A 19,968-nucleotide genomic window follows, 5' to 3' on the forward strand; every position below is an offset into this window, starting at 1 on the left:
GTTTTATTTATTTATTTAGTTTTATTTATTTATTTTGGGACTCATTATGTTGTCCAAGCTGGTCTCAAATTCCTAGGCTCAAGAAACCCTCACGTCCCACCCTCCACAGTGGCTGTGATTACAGAAGCATGCCACTGTCCCTGGACAAAATTATTTTAAAATGGTAAAAAGATTATGTACTTGTCATTGAGAATCCAAGAAGTTATAGCTAAATCATATTTCAATAATGGAGAGTACACTGCATTACATATTATTTTGGTCCTTTTTTTAATGTTTTCTCTTGTTAATGACAATTTTCAGTCAGACATTGAAAAGTAGGTATAAACTCTTGATAGTCGAATACTATTCGCTCTATATATTTATTTTTAAAACACATAATTCTGTTATTTCAAAATTAAACTAGTGATATTTCAGTTTCCAACCAAGATAAACAAGGACTAAATTAACCTACCTTCTTGGCTAAAACTAAAAGTATACAAAAGTACACAAAATCACAGTTTAATTTTTTTATACAATACCTTTATTCTTATTTTTATTATTTTTTTATGTGGTGCTGAGAATCGAACCCAGTGCCTCTCACATGCTAAGCAAGCATTCTATCACTGAGCTACAAACACAGCCCCCAAACCACAGTTTCAAAAACAATGAACATTCATAAACAAAGGACTGTGATTTCTAAAAAATGAGACACAAATGAGGTGGGTCTCTTGATTTCCCATCTTACTGCCTTAAGAGAAAATCCAAGCCATGGAGCAGGAGGGAGAACTCACAGACCAGAAGATACCCTGAGCTAAGAAGAAGGTGCTGAGAAGCTACAAAATAAGTCAGAAGAGGCAAGAGTTTGGAGGACACAGTACCAGAGAAGAGAGAACTGAATAGAGTGAGCTCTGTGCATCTGCCCAGGGTCCTCCGCAAGTATTCTGCTGAAACTGATAGGCTTATATGAGGAAACTATCTAAATAGGGGGGATGGGAGGATCAGCTAGACAGATTGTAAAAAAGAATACTCAGCATTCATACAGGCCAGGAATAGTATCTATTTCCACAGGCAGACTGGAAAAGCCCATGACAGGACATTAGGTACAAGTATGCAAAAGGGTCTTTGCCTCAATGGGGAACAGGTTTTAACCTCAGATTAAACACTGCTCTGATACTTACTAACAAGTATTAAAAGAGTGATCTGAATGAATCAAATTGTTTTCAAGTCACTGCAAAACTCATAAATATTTATAGGAATAAAAAAAATCCAAGACCCAAGGTAAATTCAGAATGTCTTGCATCCAACCAGAAATTGCCAACTTTGCAAAAAAGCAAAACTATATTAGCCATAATGAAGAAATGAATCCATCAATCAAAACTAATGCATAGGGTTGGGGTTGTGGCTCAGAGGTAGAGTGTTTGCCTCGCACTTGTGAAACATTGGGTTCTATCCTCAGCACACATAAAAATAAACAAAATAAAGGTATTGTGTCCATCTACAACTAAAAGAAATTTTTTAAAAAAACTAACGCATAAATGATACAGATGTGAGAATTAGCAGACAAGTACATTCAAATAGTTATAAAAATTGTATTTCATAGGTTAACAGGCCAAGTAGAAACATGGATGGAAAACATAAAGTCCAAATGAAACTTCCAGAGATGAAACCTACAATGTGTGAAATGAAAAATAAAATAAACAGTATTAATAGCACATTAGGTACTATAGAAGAAAAGACTGGTAAACTAGGAAACACACTAACAGAAACAACCCAGAGAGAAAACAGGAAAAAAAAAAACAAAAAACAGAAGAGAATATTAGTGAGCTGTGCTATAATTTCTAACAGCCTACTTTTTAAAAATATTTTTTTAGTTGTCAATTGACCTTCCTTTATTTATTTATTTACTTATGGTGCTAAAAATCAAACCCAGTGCCTTGCACATGCTAGGCAAGCACTGTACCACTGAGCCACAACCCCAACCCCAAACAGCCTAATTTTTAGCCTTCCTACATGTCTTTGGAATTCCCCCAAAAGGTTGGAGGCAAGGAAAGAAAAAATGTCAAGAAATAATGGTTGAAATTTGTCCAAATTTGATGAAAACTACAAACTACAAATTCAAAATGCTATTTAACAAACCACACACACAAGAACACAAAGAAAAACATACCAAAGCATACCATAATCAAATACCACATAACCAACAACAAAGAACAAAAACTTTAAAACAACCAGAGACCTACTATTTACATATAACTATAATGCACTAATAAAAACAGTTTTAAAAAATAGAGGAAGAGGGGCTGGGGTTATAGCTCAGTGGCAGAGCGCTTGCCTCATACTTGTGAGGCACAAGGTTTGATCCTCAGCACCACATTAAAAAATAAATAAAAATAAAGACATTGTGTCCATATTAAAAAAAAATAGAGGAAGAAGGACATGCTATGTACAGAAGAACAAAAATGAGAATGAAAGCAGCTTTTGGATCAGAAACAATGCAAGTGAGAGGACAAGAGCACAATTCTTTAAAGCACTAAAAAAAGAAACCGTCAACCTAGATTGTATAGTGAACATATTTTTTTCTTTTTGGCACTGGGGATTTAACACTGGGGTGCTTTACCACTGAGTTACATTCCCAGTCATTTATATATTTATTTTTTGAGATAGGGTCTCACTAAGTTGCTGACCTTGATTCAAGAGAGTAAAGTAGGAGAATTGCAAGTTCAAGATCAGCCTGGGCAATTAGCAAGGCCCTCAGCAACTTAGTGAGAGTCTGTGTCAAAATAAAATAAAAAGGGTTGAGAAGTAGTTCAGTGTAGAATCCCCAGTGTTCAATGCCTGTACAACATAGACACACACACACACACACACACAAAAAAAAAAAAAGTGAAATAAATGCTTTTTTTTTGACTATAGGAGCTGAAAGAATTCATAAGCAGTAAATCTACACTATTATAAATGTTAAAGTTTTTCAAGCAGAAGGAAAACAGTATTAGATGGAAATATAAATCTGCATAAAGCAATGAGTACCAAAAATGATACTATATAAAATTTTTTCTTGGGCTGGGATTGTGGCTCAGTGGTAGAGCGCTCACCTAGCACGGGCGGGAACCGGGTTCGATCCTCAGCACCACATTAAAAAAATAAAAATAAAATAAAAAATAAAATTTTTTCTTATTATTTAAGTACCTTTAAAGGATAACTAATGGTTTAAACAAAAATAACAATATGTTATGGAATTTACGATATGTAGAAGTAAAATATGTGAAAATAACAACACAAAATTTGAGAGGAAAGAAATAAAATCTACTGTTAAAAATTTCTTATACATTGTGGTATAATATCATTTGAAGGTATACCATAATATATTAAAAATTTATATCATAAATCTTAACACAACCACAGTTAAAACAATTGTGTATTCCTATAAACCAACAAAGATAAAACAAAATGATAAGAATACTTAATAAAAAAAAAAAAAGAACAAACAACAAATGAGACAAAAAGAAATAGCAAGATGATAGGTTGCAGCCCAAACACATAATCCCACTAAATGTAAATACTCTTAAAAAACACAATACCCCAAATAAAAATCAAAAAATATAATAAAACAAAACAAACACAAAAAAGAGATGATAGATCTGGAGTGTACCTCAGTGGCAGAGTATCTGCCTAGCATGCGTGAGGCCTTGGGTTTGATCTCCAGCACCACACACACACACACACACACACACAAAGACAGCAAAACTGAATTTAAAAAGCAAGACTAACTATATGCTGTTGTGCAGAAAAGAACAAAGCCAACCTGAGGCTGCTGCTGTTTGAAAGCCCTGCTTGCAAGACTGGCCCTTGGGAATTTGAAGTTAGGGGGTTTCCATCATTCCCTAGCTGAAAAGAGTGCCTCATCTTGCCTAAATAGTTTATACAAAACAATGTCATTTATATATTTATTTTTTGAGATAGGGTCTCACTAAGACCCTATCTCAGCTTTCCTGCTAAGAGTCTGGGATGCTGGCATGTTCTGGGCTCATGGTTCCTATGTGACCAGTGCCCAGTAAAAGCAATGGGCACTGAGTCTCTAATGAGCTTCCTCAGATAGACAATACTTTATATGTATTTTCATACTGAAAGCCAAAAAAATTAAGCACATTGTATATCCTGGGTGACCAATAGGAAGGAACTCTTAAAAATTTGCATCTAGTTTCCTGGAAATTTTGCTCCAAGCACATTTTACCTTTTCTAATCTTTTTTTCTTTTTATAAGTATAACTATATGATCGTCTTGTGAGTCCTCTGAACAATCACTGAATCTAGGGTGATCATGAGGGTCTCCACTGCACTTACCTAATAGAAATGGACTTCCAATATAAAAACACATAAAGATTAAAAGAATGGAAAAGAGTCATGCATGTTAACACTAATCAAAAAAAAGCTGAAGTATCTATATTAATATCAGACAAAGCAGGTTCCAGAGCAAAGAATATTACCAGAGAAGAAGAGGTAATTTCATAAAGAGGTTTTTTTCATCAAGATAACCTAAAAATCCTAAGCATCTATGCATGTACGCACGGAATTTCAAAACACATGAAACAAAAACTGATAGAAAAAGGCTAATCTGAAAATATGTTCAGAAACTTCAATACTCCTCTGTCAATAATTGACAGACCAAGTAGATTGAAGATAAGTAAGTACACAGATGATTTGAATAGCACTATCAAATTGACCAAATAGACATTTACAGAATTCTCTATCCAAGAACAGAAAAATATACATGCATTTTCAAGTATACACAAAGATCTAATAATAATAAATTACATTCTAGTACATAAAACAAGTCTCAATAAATTTAAAAAGATTCAAGTCAAACAAAGTATGTTCTCTGACTAAAATAAAATTAAACTAGAACCAACAAAAAATTTTCTGAAAAATTTCAAAAAATATAAAAACTAAGCAACATATTTCTAAATAAGTCAGAGATTAAAAAAGGAAATCCAGGGGTAAAGTAAAAAAGTATTTTGAACAGAATGAAAATGAAAACAGTTATAGTTTGGATATGCTCCTGTTAATGCATGAATATTCAGAGGTGAAATGACTGGATTGTGAAATGACTGGACCTGTTCATTGTAGTTTGAATGGACTCATTGGGTAGTAACTATAGGCAGGTGGGGTGTGATTGGAGAAGATGAGCCACTGGGGTATGTTCTGAAAGGGTGCATCTTCCCTGGAGCCCCTCTCAGTTTCCTGACCCACCATAAGCTGAGCAGCTTTGCTTACTGAGCCCTTCTGTCAAGGCATGCTGCCTCACTTGAGCCCAGAATGGACTGAGATCTCTGACACCCAAGCCTCAAATAAACTTTTCCTCCTCTAAGTTATTCATGTCAGGTGTTTTGGTCACAGTGATAGAATAGCTAACTAAAACACACAGTATGACAAAATCTGTGAGATGCCACTAAAACAGAACTTGGGGAACAATTTATGCCATTGAACTCCTATATTAGAAAGGAAGAAAGTTCTCAATTATCTCAGCTTCCACCTTAAAAACAGTAGAAAATAAAGAGCAAATTAAACCTAAAGTAAGTAGGAGAAAAGAAACAATAAAGATCAGAACAGAAATCAATGAAATAAAAACAAGCCAGATACCATGGAGTACATGGATAATCCCAGCAACTTCAGAGGCTAATGCAAAAGTATCACAAGTTCAAAGACAGCCTGGGCAATTTGACAAGATCTATCTCAAAAATTTTAAAAGAGGACTGGAGGAGACATTCGGTGGTTCAATTACCAGTATCACTCGCCACCCCCGCCAACCAAAAAGAAAGAAAGAAAATAGAAAAAATTAAACCAAAAGCTGGTTCTCTCAGAAGATAATCAAATTGATATAGCTCTTATCAGTGTAATCGGTAAAAAAAAGAGAGAGAGAGGAGATACAAATTACAAATATACCAATATCATGAATAAGAAAGGTTGTATCACTATATTTTAACATACTAAGAATAATAAAAGAATAATATGAACAATTTTTTGCCAATAAATTGACTTCAATGAAACGGACAAATTCCATGAAAGACAAACCACTAAAACTCAATAAAAAAATGCACAACCAGAAAAGCCCTATATCTATTACAGAAACTTGATCTGTGGCAAAACTTACAAATCTTCCCACAAGAAAACTCCAAGACCAGATGGCTTCACTGATGGATTCTATCAAATATTTAAAGTAGAAATAATGCTAATTCTAGACAAATTCTTATAAAATTTGAAAAGAAGGGAATACTTCCTACCTCATTCTATAAAACTAGAATTGTTCTGATATTTAAACCAGATAAAGACATTACAAGAAAACAACATTCTTATATGCCTCATGAACACATATACAAACATTTTAAACAAAATTTTGGCAAACAAAATCTAACAATATTTGAAAAGGGTATTACTTCCTGACCAAGTGGCAAAGCTGGTTTCACACTGAAAAACTAGTAATGTAATTGACCACATCAACACACAGAAAAAAAGATTATTTCATTAGTTGCACAGAGTAGGATATAGTGGTGCACACTTGTAATCCCAGCTGTTCAAGAAGCTAAGACAGGAGGACTGCTAAATTCAAGACCAGTCTTGGAAACTTAGACCTGTTTCAAAAAAGAGGGTGGAGGGCAGAGGCAGAGGATGAGGCTCCGTGGTAAAGTGCCCCTGGGCTCAATCCCCAGTATTTAAATAAATATTTAAAAATATAAAAAGGGCTGGGGTTATTAGCTCAGTGGTAGAGCATTCCTGAGTTCAATACCCAGTACTGGAAAACTTTTTTAAAGTTTCCACATTTGAAAAAATTCAATATACTTTCCTTAAAAAAAAAAAAAAATCAGCAAACTAAGAACAAGGGAGACCTACCTCAATCTGATAAAGGATATTTATTTTAAAAATCTATATGTAATATCACATTTATTAGTGAAAAAATAAATGTTATATGAATACATAACCAGTAAAACTCCACATCATGTACAACCACAAGAATGGGATCCTAATTAGAATAAGCTACACCCCATGTATTAGGTTAAAAAACACTCATCATGTATACCTAAAAAGAACAAAAAAACAAAGAAGAATGCATTTTCCTTAAGATCATCAACTAAACAAAATGTCCACTCTCACCATTTCTATTCAGTGGAAGTTCCAGTCAGTGTAATCGGGCAACAAAAAGAAATTAAAGTCATTAAGATTGGAAAGAAATAAAAAAACACCTTTATTTGCAGACAACATAATATTATATGCAAAAAAAAATCCTACAGAATTAAAAAAAAAAGCAGCAACAAAATATAGTGGCTAGTAGTGTAGCCCAGTGGTAGAGCACTTGCCTAGCATATGCAAGGTACTGGTTCCATCACCAGCACTGCAAAAAGAAAAAAGCAAAACAAAAAATCTACTAGAATTAAAGAGCAATTTTAGCAAGGTTGCAAGATACAAGGTCAATATAAAAAAAATCTATTGCAAATCATAATGAAATACCACCTTATGCCCCTTGGAATGACACTATCAAAAAGACAAGTAAAATTGTTGACAAGGATGTGGAGCAGTTGAAAACCTCACACATTGTTGGTGGGAATATAAAATGATGCAGCCACTCTGGAAAAGTTTGACAGTTACTCAAAATGTTAAACAGAGTTGCCACATGACTCAGTAATTCCACTCCTCCTTATATATTCAAGAGAATTAAAAGCGTATATTCACACCAAAAGTTGCATAAGAATGTTCAAAGCAACATTATTCATAATAGCTAAAAAGTACAAACAATCCAAATGTTAATCCAAAAGAATGGATTAACAAAATGTTATATCTATATAACATATAAGAGAATATTTGGCCATAAAAAGGAATAAAATACTGATACATTCTTATGACATGGGAGAATTTTGAAAACTGTATGTTAGAGAAACTTTGAAATATGTTTGTGCATAGATGTATAAATGAATGTTCATAGCTGTGTTATTTATCATAGCCAAACATCTAGATGCATAAACAAAATTGTTGTATTCATACACTGGAAGGCAATTCAGTAATAAAAGGCTACAAACTACTGGTATATGCAAAACATGGGTGAACTTCAAAACATTATGCCAAGTAAAAGAAAAAAGATTAAAAAGATAACATTTCATTTATGTGAAATTTTGAGAAAAGGTAAAGATTATAGCGACAGAAGCAGACCAATGGTTGCCTGGGGGTGGAACTGCAAAATGGCACAAAATAATTTTGGTGGATGATGGAAGTGCTCTAAAACTGTATTATAGTGATGGTTTCACAACTGTATATATTTACTACAACTCATCTAACTGTACTATTACAAGAGATAACTTTATGGGACATTAATTATGCCTTAATAAAGTTTTTTAAAAATAAACTATATATTCACTTACCATTGTAACCTTCAAGAACAGAATCAATAATAGGTCTTGCAGTTAAGTTATAAACATCAAGTTGTTTACTCTCTGGTCCAAAAACAGTATCAAAAGTAAATGTTTTTGGAGGTTCATTGGAAGAATCAGTCTTATGTACAGTGATAGTTCCCCTCATCTCATCCACACTGACAGCCTGTTTGTAACACATGGATTTTTCTCTCTCATTGAGGGGACGGCACCTAACAACAACCTTCACATTATCGCAGCTTTCCGGCTTCTCTGATTTATTGATCTGTGGAGACAATATTTACAAATAATGAAAAGAACATTTGCTTTAGCCATCAACCTATTAAATTTATAACTTAAAAAGGACTGTGTTGCCATCTCAGTGTTCTGCATATGTTAGGACTTCATAAGTCTTCATTAAATGCAATTAAAGATCTCATATATATATACAGCAAAAGCTTATTAAAAAGATATTAAGGGGCTGGGGTTGTGGCTCAGTGACACATGCGGTGCCCTGGGTTCAATCCTCAGAACCACATTAAAACAATAAATAAATAAAGGTATTGTGTCCAACTACAACTAATAAATAAATAATATATATATAATTTTTTTAAAGATATTAAGTGGGGCTGGGATTGTAGCTCAGTGTTAGAACATTTGCCTGGCACTCATGAGGCACTGGGTTCAATCCTCAGCACCATGTAAAAATAAAAGCATTGTGTGCATCCACAACTAAAAAAAGACTTCAAAAAAATATATTAAGCTATGGGGCTGGGCTGTTGGTAGAGTGCTTGCCTAGCATGTATGAAACACTGGGTTTGATCCTCAGTACCACATAAAAATAAAATAAAGGTATTGTGTCCATCTTTACTATTTAAAAAATTTTTTTAAGATATTAAACTAGGCCTGGTGGTATACACCTGCAATCCAAGCAACTTGGGAGGCTGAGGCAAGAGGATTGCGATTCCAAGACACACCTCTGCAATTTATGGGGGCCCTAAGCAACTTAGTGAGACCTATTCAAAATAAAAAATAAAAAGGGCTGGGGACATTGCTCAGTTGTAACATGCCTCTAGCTTTAATACTCAGTACCAAAATAAATAAATTTTAAAAATATTTTCTTTACAATGCAAAAGATGGGATAGAAAAACTAATTTACTTCTATAGTAAGTGCAGAAAATGAACTAGTATATTATTGACTGTCTTTCTGCACAAAGTCCCTGACAGCCGGGAGCAGCGGCACTTGCCTATAATCCCAGCAGCTTGGGAGGCTGAGACAGGAGAATCTTGAATTCAAAGCCAGCCTCAGCAATTGTGAGGCACTAAGCAATTCAGAGTGACCCTATCTCTAAATAAAATACAAAATAGGGCTGGGGATGTGGCTCAGTGGTTGAGTGCCCCTGAGTTCAATCCCCAGTAACAAACAAACAAACAAAAAGTCCCTGACATTCTGAGTTTCCTGCTTATAAGAAAACACAAGTGAGCATGGTTAATAAATTTAATTCAAGATGTGGGGGCGGGGGGCAGGCCTGGGGTTGTGGCTCAGTGGTAGAGCACTTGCCTCATACGCATGAGGCACTGGGTTCCATCATCAGCATCACATAAAAATTAATAAATAAAATAAAGATATTGTGTCCATCTACAACTAAAAAAAAATTTAAAAAAGAATATAGTCAGTCCTTAGTTCCCCTGACACATCTAGTTTTATTTTCTATAACACATTAGTAAAATTACTTTTAAAATATAGCTCCATGCATGGCTTATCTTCTCTATATAAGACAACAGAAAGTTAAGAGTGAAAAAAAAAAGTACAATAGCAGACAGAGAAACATGTCTTAGAATGACCTAAACTCATGAAAATTGTATATACAAAGTTTCAATTTTTGAAATTTTATAAATCAAAATACAATTCTATTACTGAAATGAAGCTTAACATTTCCATTGAACATATACTTATCAAATTCCTGTTTTTGATACTCTTATAAACATTAAAAGAAACATGTAAGCCATTGACTTTGAAATTGTCATTGACAAGTTAACAGATAATACCAATACAACACATTTCTCTCCATCTCTACCTTCATTACCACAATCTAGGTCCCCATCATGTAGGCCCTTTACTCCTGTAGGATGTCAAATTAGATTGTCCTACAGTCTGTACTCCTGAAAGTCAGTATCAACACACATCTAATCATGTTGACTCCTCTACTTTAAATTCTTCAATAGTTTCTCATAGATCTTAGGATAAAAATAAAAATTTTTAAGGTGGTCTGTAAGATCTGTCTGTTGCCCATGTCTACTTCTTCTGCAGGCTTATTTCACAAGATACTTCACCTGCTCTCAACTACATCCACCCTGGGTTTTATGGTCTTTTCTAATCATCATGCTTCTCCTTTACCACTGGCTTTTCCTTGTGGTATTCCTTCTGCCTAGAACATTCCTTACCCCCCTCTTCATTTAGATAACATCTACTTATCTTTCAGAACTCAACTCAATAGCCACTTAATCTGGGAACACTTCTTTAATTAGGTCAAATGCTTTTATAGGCTCTCAGAGCACCCTGCTCTCTTTTCCAAGGACAAAATTTTACTCCCTTATTTGATTAATGTCTTTCCCTCTGTCTACATCAGAAATGCAAATGAATAGTCAAGGGACTGAATTCAGCCCATAAATATCTTTTATCTCACAGTACTTTAAAATATTAGTTGGTAAAATTTCACAAGCACACAATTTCTAAAGTCTCTTAAAAGACAGTTGATCCATCTCTAATAAAAAAATACATGATTTGATATCAACGTAGGCTAGCATTCCTACATGGTAACACTTTCCAATCACTAGTATACACTAGTTTCTACTTTATGCCACCCACTCACTTCATGCTTTAAGAATGTGTATTATCTCTGTAAATGTGTATGATTTTCACCTCTACCTAAGAAAGCAAGTCTTTTTTTTTCCAAATTCAAAAATGCGTCTGGTTTTGCTCAATACTGTATCTTAAGTGCTTAACATGTGGTTGATGCCCAGCATTGACTGAATTAATAACTTGAAAACAATAAAAAAAGATATAGAGTAATGAATGCTAAATGTCAAAACTGTCCTTCGTCTCCTGTGTATTATCTTATTTCGCCCTAATAAAAACCCCATGAAGAAAAGTTTCATTAGGCAGGAACTAAGAACCCAGACAGATTAAATAATTACCCGAGGCCGCATAACCAATAAATAATTATCCAAGGCTCAAGTTTTCTCCATGACCCTTTATTGGACTTAAAAAAAAAAAAAACCTTATTAAGAGAACGGTAACTATGTATATCCACCACATACACACACAAAGACACCTACAGGTTACATTCTGCACGGTAACTACAGCGCCACAAGAGGAATGACAGCTCAAACCTGGGAAAACGCAAGTCAGGGCCCTAAAACAGCGACTGGCAACCTTCGCCCGGCCACTTTCCGGGGCGTGCCTACGCTGCGCAGACCCCACCTGGCGCGGAGCGCACGAACTACCCTAGGGGGCCGCCCCCAAACGCCCAGCGGGCCGGGCTGGGAGCCAGGACGCATCCTCTGGCACAGTGCCTTTATGTCAAACAGCGCAGGCCCCATGGGATGCAGCAAGGACAAAGGCAACAGGGCCTGCTCCCGAGTGCTTCCACAAGAGGGCTGGACCCCCACGGGCCCTGGGCCCATCTACCAGTTCCCTTAACGGCCGAGACCCACGGGGTCCGGCCCTGCCCCGCCCCACCCGGGCCTCCCGCCTGCTCCGCGCTTCTATGGCAACGGCCGCGCCCCCGAGCCAGGCCGCTGGGATAAGGAACCCTAGCGGCTGAGTGGCTCTCCTCACCGGCATCATGGCCCACTCCCGTGCCCGGGAGACGTCCCCAACCGGGGTGTAGCCCAACGACACCGGGTCCACAGGAGAGGCTGGCCAGAGTCTTCTGAAACACCTCCTGGGCGCTCTCGAGACTGCGGCTTCTTCGACTAGAGTCTGCAGTGCGCAAGCGCACTCCAAGTTCGCCCCGCCCAATCCCAGGTTTCGGGCTCCCTCGGCCTCTTGAACTACGCATGCGCGGAGGCGTTTCAAGTCCATCTCCTAGGACGCCAGACTGAGGCCGCGCCTGCGCAATGGTGACAATCCCCTGAGCTAAAGAATCGGTTAGCCCTAAGGAAGGATACCTGGCAGGTCCCCGCTGGGAGAAGGAGGCGCTCCTAGGTCGCATGGCTCATTTATCTTCTGAGACTTATAATATCCCGAATATTGAAAACAACAATAGCATTTGTACATTGTCCCATCTGGAGAGCTGAAGACCTTACATACGTTACCTCGCTTGATTGCTAACTTGTTTATGACCTGTTTTACCATTAGGAGGTGAGCTTACAAGAGTCAGTATTCCTGCGTTTATTTCCAGAACCTAACAATAAAACTTGGCACAGGGTGGGATATCAATAAATATTTGTGAAAGAACCAATGATTTGTTCTTTTTCTGGTCCGAAACTCTCCTCTCCCCTGAGCATCAGTTTACTTGGATGTGTAACAAACATTTGGAGTTTAGCACAATCAAAAATGTAAATCCTCATCCCCTCTTCACTTGCCTCCCCGACTCTTTATCTTAAGCCCCTAAAAAAACAGATAAAATAAAATAAAAATAAAAATAAAAAAGGCTCCTCTGACTCATCTCAACAACTAGACAATTGCTCAGATTAAACTGCAGTCTCTTTCTCACACCCAATATCCAGTCTACTGGACCTATCTTCAAATTTAAGAACCAGAATATGACCACTTACCACCAACATCTTTCATGTGCATTATTACAACACCTCAGAACTAATTAATGTCCTTGATTGCATCCTTGACCTCTTTTAGTATATAGTCAGGCCTCCATATTTGTGGATTCTGCATCGTTGATTCAACCACCAGCAAATCAAAAGCATTTGGGAAAAAAAAATTCGCATCTATACTGAACATATACAAACATTTTCTGTCATTATTCCCTAAAAAGTATAGTATAACAATTCTTTACATAGCATTTGCTTTGGACTAGGTATCTAGAGATGATTTAAAGTATATGGGTATGTAGGCTATATGCAAATACTATGCTATTTTATATGAGACTCAAACATCCAAAGATTTTTATACAGAACCAATCACCCACAGATACAGAGGGATGACTATATTTTCACCACAGGAGCCAGAGTGATGGTGTTGAAATATGAATCAGATCTTTTCTCTCCCCCAAATCCTCCATTGATTTCTCATCTCACAGAGTAAAAACCACAAACCCTCCCTCCACCTCCTACCGTTTTTATTCTTGCTTCTTCATCAGCCCCACCAGGCCTCCTTAAACATTCCAGGCATGCTTCTATCTTAGCATGCAAAGGCTGTGTGCTTGCAGCAGAAACTAATGAAAATAACTATAAAGCATTTTCTTACTGCCAGTGTAATGTTCGAAGTGCTTTATTTTCTTTTTTAATCACTTAAGCCACACAATAATCTTTCAAAATAGGTAGTATTTATTATCTTTATTTTACAAATAAAGAAAGTGAGGCACAAGGCCAATAAATAACTTTTCCAAGGTCACACATGTGGGCCATGATGAAGTCCAGCTTCAAACTTAAGCAGCCCAGAAGCTCTTCTCCTTGATACCTCACTTGCTTGCTCCCTCACCTCCTTTAGAAAGATTTTGTTCACAAGATACCTTCTCAGTGAGCCCTAACACGACCACCCTATTTAAAATTTCAAAATTTAGCCCTAGTTTTTCTTATTTCCCCTCTCGACTGTATAGTTCTCCATATTACTTATCATCATCTGATATTTTATATATACTGGTTATACATGCCAACTTCATTTTGTTTTCAGGCACTGGAGATCAAACCCAGCGCTCTATACATGCTAAATGAGTTCTCCACCACTGAACTACATTCCCAGCACTTGAACATATGTTTTTATTTCCCTCGGGTATGTATACCTAGAATTTTTGCATCATTTCATAACTTTAATGTTTATAACATTTTGAAGAACTTCCAAGTTGTTTTCTACAGTAGTTGCACCATTTTAAATTCCCATCAGCAATGTATCAGGTTTTCAATTCTCTATACACTCACCAACACTGTGTAAAATAGTATCTCATTTTGGTTTTAAATTTTTCATTTCCCAGGTGACTAATGGTGTTCAGCATTTTTTCATGTATTTATTGACCATTTATAAAACGTTTTTGGAAAAATATCTGTTCAAATCCTTTACCCATTTTATTTGTCTTTTCATTGAATTCTTTATATATATTCTGAGTGCAAATCTCTTTTCCGATATATGATATACAAATATTTTCCCCATTCTGTGGGTTGTCGTTTTACTTTACGATGATGTCCTTTGAGGTGCAAAAGTTTTCAATTTTGATCAAGTTCAATTTCTATATATTTTCTTTTGTCCTTGTGATTTTGTTGCAAATTTAAGAACCCATTCCCTAACCCAAGCTTGTGAAGATTTTCTCTCCTCTGGGTTTTCCATTTTTAGCTCTTATATTCAGGTCTATGATCTATCTCAAAGTAGTTTTTTGTTTGTTTGTTTGTTTGTTTCATTTTGTTTGTGGCACTGGGGAATCAAATTCATAGGCTTGTACATGCTAGGCAAGTGCTTTACTATTGAGCTACAGCCCCAGCCCTCAACTTACTGTTGTATATTGATAGACATGGGGTTCTAACTTCATTCTTCTGCATGGTTCTCTTCCAGCTATCCCAGCACAGTTTGCTGAAAAGAATATTCTTTTCCCTACTGAACTGGCACTTCTGTTGAAAACCAATTAATCATTCCTAAACTCTTGGATCTAGTTCACTGACCTATACATCTGTCCAAATGCCAGTACCACACTGTCTAGAGGAATGTAGCTAAGATTTTAAATCACATAGTGTGAGTCTCCAACTTTGCTCTTCTTTTTCAAGATTGTTTTGGCCATTTGATTCAGGGATTCACCTTGCATCTCCAAAGGAATTTTAGGAACACATTTGTCAATTTCTGCAAATAGGCAACTGAAAATTGAACAGTGATTCTGTTGAATCCATATATCAAGAAGTTTCGCCTAAAACAATTTAAGTCTTCCAATGCATGAACACAGAGTGTCTTTCCCTTTAGTTATGGAAAAAATATATATAATGTTCCACTTAATTTTAGCAATGTTTTCTAGTTTTCAATGTACAGAATTTGCATTTTTATTACATTTACTTCTAAATATTTTATTTATTTTTATGCTGTTGTAAATGGAATTTTTAAAAATTTCATTTTCAGATTATTCTCTGGTAATGTACAGAAATCAAATTGACTTTTTTTTATTCTTTTGGTACCAGGGGTTGAACCCAAGGTGCTTAAACACTGAGCAACATACCCAGCCCCCACCCCTTTTTTTTCAAACAGGATCTTGCTAAATTGCTTAGGATCTCATTAAATTGCTGAGGCTGTCTTTGAACTTGTGTTCCTCTTGCCTTAGCTTCCTGAGCCACTGGGATCACAGGCGTGTACTACACCTGGCTCAAACTGACTTTTTAAATATATTGATCTTATGCTTTGTAACTTTCCCACGTTCTTTATTCTTCTAATAGTAGTTTGTGTGTGTATTCTATCCTTAAGATTTTCTATGTACAAAATCATAATCCAAAAGTAGTGTTTGTTTTACTTCTTTCTGTTTAGTCTGGATCCAAACCTTTTCTTTCTTTTTATGATCTAATTGCCTCCTATACAATGTTAAACAGAAGTAATGAGAATAGACATCCTTGTCTTTTTCCTGATCTTAGTTGGGAAGCATTTGGTCACTGTTAGGCATGATGTTAGCGGTAGGTTTTTCGTAGATGGTTTTTATCAAGTTAGAGAAGTTCCTAATTTGTGGGGTGTGTTTTATTATGAAACAGTATTGGATTTGTCAAATGCTTTTTCTGGCTCTATTGTGATGCTTGTGTATCTCAGTTGTCCTTTATCAGATAGGTGTACATGTGTGCATGCATGTGCGCACGTGCGCGCGCACGCACACATTTTGGGATATTAAACCAAGCTTGTAGTTTTTGTTTTTAGAAGAATCTTTTATTCATTGGTTATAGTATCAGGGTGATCCTGGCCTCATAGAATAATCTGAGGGTAGGGAGCAGGTTCTTTTTAGAAGGGCACCAATCTTACCATGACAGCTCTACCCTTATGACCTCATCAAACTCTAATTACCTCTCTGAAGCCTCATGTCCATATACTATAAAATTGGAGATTAGGGTTTAATTTTATGAATTTTAAAGGGACACAAACTTCCAGTTAATAATACAATCCCTATAGACTAATACAACTGTTTAATCCACTTACAGTTAATATTATTATTAATACTATTCAATTTAAGTCTTCTATTTTGCTTTTTGTTTTCTGTAATGTCATGTCTTTTTTGCTCTGCTATTCGTTTTTCATTTAGTTAATATTGTCTAGTTTAACCTTTGAATTTTTCCATGGTTATTTTACTGTATTTTTTAGTTACTTTTATTAGTGGTTGCTCTAGAGTTTTATATATATATGTATATGTGTGTGTGTATATATATATATATATACACACACATATACATACATATATAGTATTTATCATGAACAACTTCAGTGATATATCTTTTAAATTTATACTTCAGTGATATATCTTTTAAATGGTCTAAAGAAGCTGAGAGGAGAGCTAAGCTTAAATTATAGTTTGTTACATTAACCTTCTTATTTACTATTTTTATTTCTCTTCATTTTTCTGTGGATTCAGGTGACTATCTGGTGTTACTAGTATTTTATGGTGCCATTTCTATCCTTTCTTAGCATGTTATTTACATATTTCAAAAATTGTCTAGTGGTTACCTTAGACTTTTCAATGTATATTTAAAACTAATGCATTTAGGGCTGGAGTTGCGGCTCAGTGGTAGAGCACTGGCCTGACATGTGTGAGGCACTGGGTTCAATCCTTAGCACCACATAAAAATAAATAAAATAAAGGTATTGTGTCCATCTACAACTAAAAAAAATTAAAAACTAATGCATTTAAAATTAATCTATTTCTGACTAACATTTTACTGTTTTACAGATAGTGTGAGTACCTTATTACAAAGTATTCTTTTTTGAAAATATTTTTTAGTTGTCAATGGACCTTTATTTTATTTATTTTTATGTGGTGCTGAGGCTTGAGGCCAGTGCTTCACACATACCAGGCAAGCACTCTACCACTGAGCCACAACTCCAGTCCCACAAAGTATTCTTAATTCTTCCCTTACATGCCTGTATTATTGTTGCCACTTATTTTGCTTACCCATAACCTATAACTATATAGCCTATAAGCTTTAATTTCAATAAATTATTAGATTAGTTAACAACAAAAAGTTTATTTTACCTTCATGTATTCCTTAATGTTCTTTCTTCCTTTATGTAGATTTGAGTCTATGGTCTATATGATTTTCCTTTTTCTCTGAAAGAAAATCTTTTTAAATATATTTTTTAATATTTATTTTTTTAGTTTTTAGGTGGACACAATATCTTTATTTTCTATTTTATGTGGTGCTGAAGATTGAACCCAGTGCCTCATGCATGCTAGGCGAGCACTCTACCACTAAGCCACAACCCCGTCCCTGAAAAAAATTCTTTTAACATTTTTTTTTCAGGACAGGTCTACTTGTGACAAATTCCCTCAACTTTATTTGCCTGAGAAAGTCTTTATTGCATTTCACTTTTTAAGGCTAATTTCAATGAATACAAGAACTCTAGGTTGGTGGGGTTTTTTCCTATCAACACTTCAAATATTTCATTCCACGATCTGGCTTGCATGATTTCTGAAGACAATTCTAATATGATTCATATCCTTGCTCCTCTATAGATAAGGGCTCCCTGCCCCTGGCTTATTTCAATTTTTTTTCTTATATTTGATTTTCTACAAATTTAATGTGAACACCTAGATACTTTTTTTTTTTTTTTGCATTCATCCAGCTTGGTGTTCTGTGAGTTTCATAGATTTGTGGTTTGGCATCTGACATTATTTTGGGGAAAATTCTCACTCATCATTACTTTAAATATATCTTCTGTTCCTCTTTTTTCTCCTTTAGTATTCCCACATATTTTAATAATCTCATACATTTAATGGGATTAAATTTTAACAGCATGTAACTTGCATAAGAAAATGTATAAATCACAAGTATAGACCTTGATCTGTTTTCACAAGGTAAACATACCTATGTTATCAGCATCCAGATAAAGAAATAGAGCATTACCAGCCCCCCATGAGCTCCTTGTGTCCCCTTCCAGTCATATTGCATTCATCTCCAAAGGTAACCACTTTCTCCACTTAAACAATGTAATGAGTTTTTCTTGTAAGGCCGGATACAATGGAAGGTAGCTGTCATCTCAGATACTAGGGAGGCTGAGCCGGGAGGTTCATTTGAGCCCAGGAGTTTGGGGGTCAACCCTGGGCAATGTAGCAAGACCCCATCTCTTAAACAAAATCTCATATAAACCAGTCATACAGTGTTTCTGTTCCCTTACACTCAGTATGTTTGTAAGATTCTTCCATCTTGCTAAGCATAGTGAAGTTCATTATTCTTCAACAAAATGCAATATTTCATGGTGTGAATATACCAAAACCTATCTATCTCATTTAGCTCTAGCTCCTGATGAGCATTTCAGCTAGAGTTTGGGCCTTAGCAAATAGTGTGGTTCTAAGCATTATGTGTCTTTTGGTACACACATGAACATTTCTGTTGGGCCTATACCCAAGAGGAGAATTGCTGGTATTTGTGTGTGTGTGTGAGTGTGTGTGTGTGTGTGTGTGTGTATTTTGACACCTGGGATTGAAATCAGGGGCACTTAACCACTGAGCCACATCCCCAGCCATTTTTTGTATTTTAGTTAGACACAGGGTCTCACTGAACTGCTTAGGACCTCCATAATTTGCTGAGGCTGGCTTTGAACTTCCTGCTCTAGCCTCCAGAGCCGCTGGGATTACAGGTGTGAGCCACCGTGCCTGGTTTATCTCCATATATTCTACTTTTGTTTTTTGTCTCTCTCTCCTAACTGGAATGTAAGTATCATGCACATTTTGTTCACTGTTATGTTCTGGCACCTAACATATAGCAGTCCTTCTATAAATAACTACTGAAAAGATAAATGCATGCATGGATGATACTTTTGAGGGAGGTATCATCACTTTTTTAGAGAAGGAGACTCTGAGAGGTCAGACACACACTGCAGGTTGGAAATTCCATAGCAAACCTGTCTTATTGAGGAGCTGAGCTCCTGATGCTTCTCTACCTGTATCCCCAAATCTGTACTATGAGATAAGACACAGGATGTGTGCTCGGACACGAATGTTCAGGGTCGGCTTGGTCATTAGCCACCACACCGAGGGCTGAAGACTGCATGAGGCTCAGGCCACAAGTGGGGAAGAAGCGTACAGAAGGTGTATGTGGAGATGGGAAGGAAAGATGGGGATCTTTCACTTACCTGAGTGAGGTCTGTCTAGTAGTGCCGGGTGTGCGCCGCCCATCCCCCCGGGCTAGTGCCAAGACCCTGCGCCTCCCCTGCGAGGGCTGGGGGTGGGGCCCGCCGAGCCCGCCCCTACCCC

At 36.2% G+C, this 19,968-nt stretch overlaps 1 protein-coding gene across 4 annotated transcripts in view; it reads right to left on the reverse strand.

Annotated features, from left to right (window-relative positions):
• The window catches only part of Kif3a (kinesin family member 3A), a 49,561-nt gene extending 37,072 nt beyond the window's left edge, over window positions 1–12,489 (reverse strand). For all 4 annotated transcript variants that reach the window (XM_046467562.2, XM_058586510.1, XM_058586509.1 and 1 more), the window contains exons 1-2: window positions 12,213–12,489; window positions 8,384–8,657 (exon numbers count right to left, since the gene is read on the reverse strand). In XM_046467562.2, coding sequence (XP_046323518.2) covers window positions 8,384–8,657; window positions 12,213–12,458 — 520 coding nt within the window. In that variant the 5' untranslated portion in view covers window positions 12,459–12,489. The remainder of the gene's footprint in view (window positions 1–8,383; window positions 8,658–12,212) is intronic.
• Between the last annotated feature and the right edge of the window lie 7,479 nt (window positions 12,490–19,968).

Source organism: Marmota monax, unplaced genomic scaffold, assembly GCF_021218885.2.
Source record: "Marmota monax isolate L192 unplaced genomic scaffold, Marmota_monax_Labrador192_F-V1.1 WCK01_AAM20220418_F8-fsc00199, whole genome shotgun sequence".
Classification (NCBI taxonomy): Eukaryota; Metazoa; Chordata; class Mammalia; order Rodentia; family Sciuridae; genus Marmota; species Marmota monax.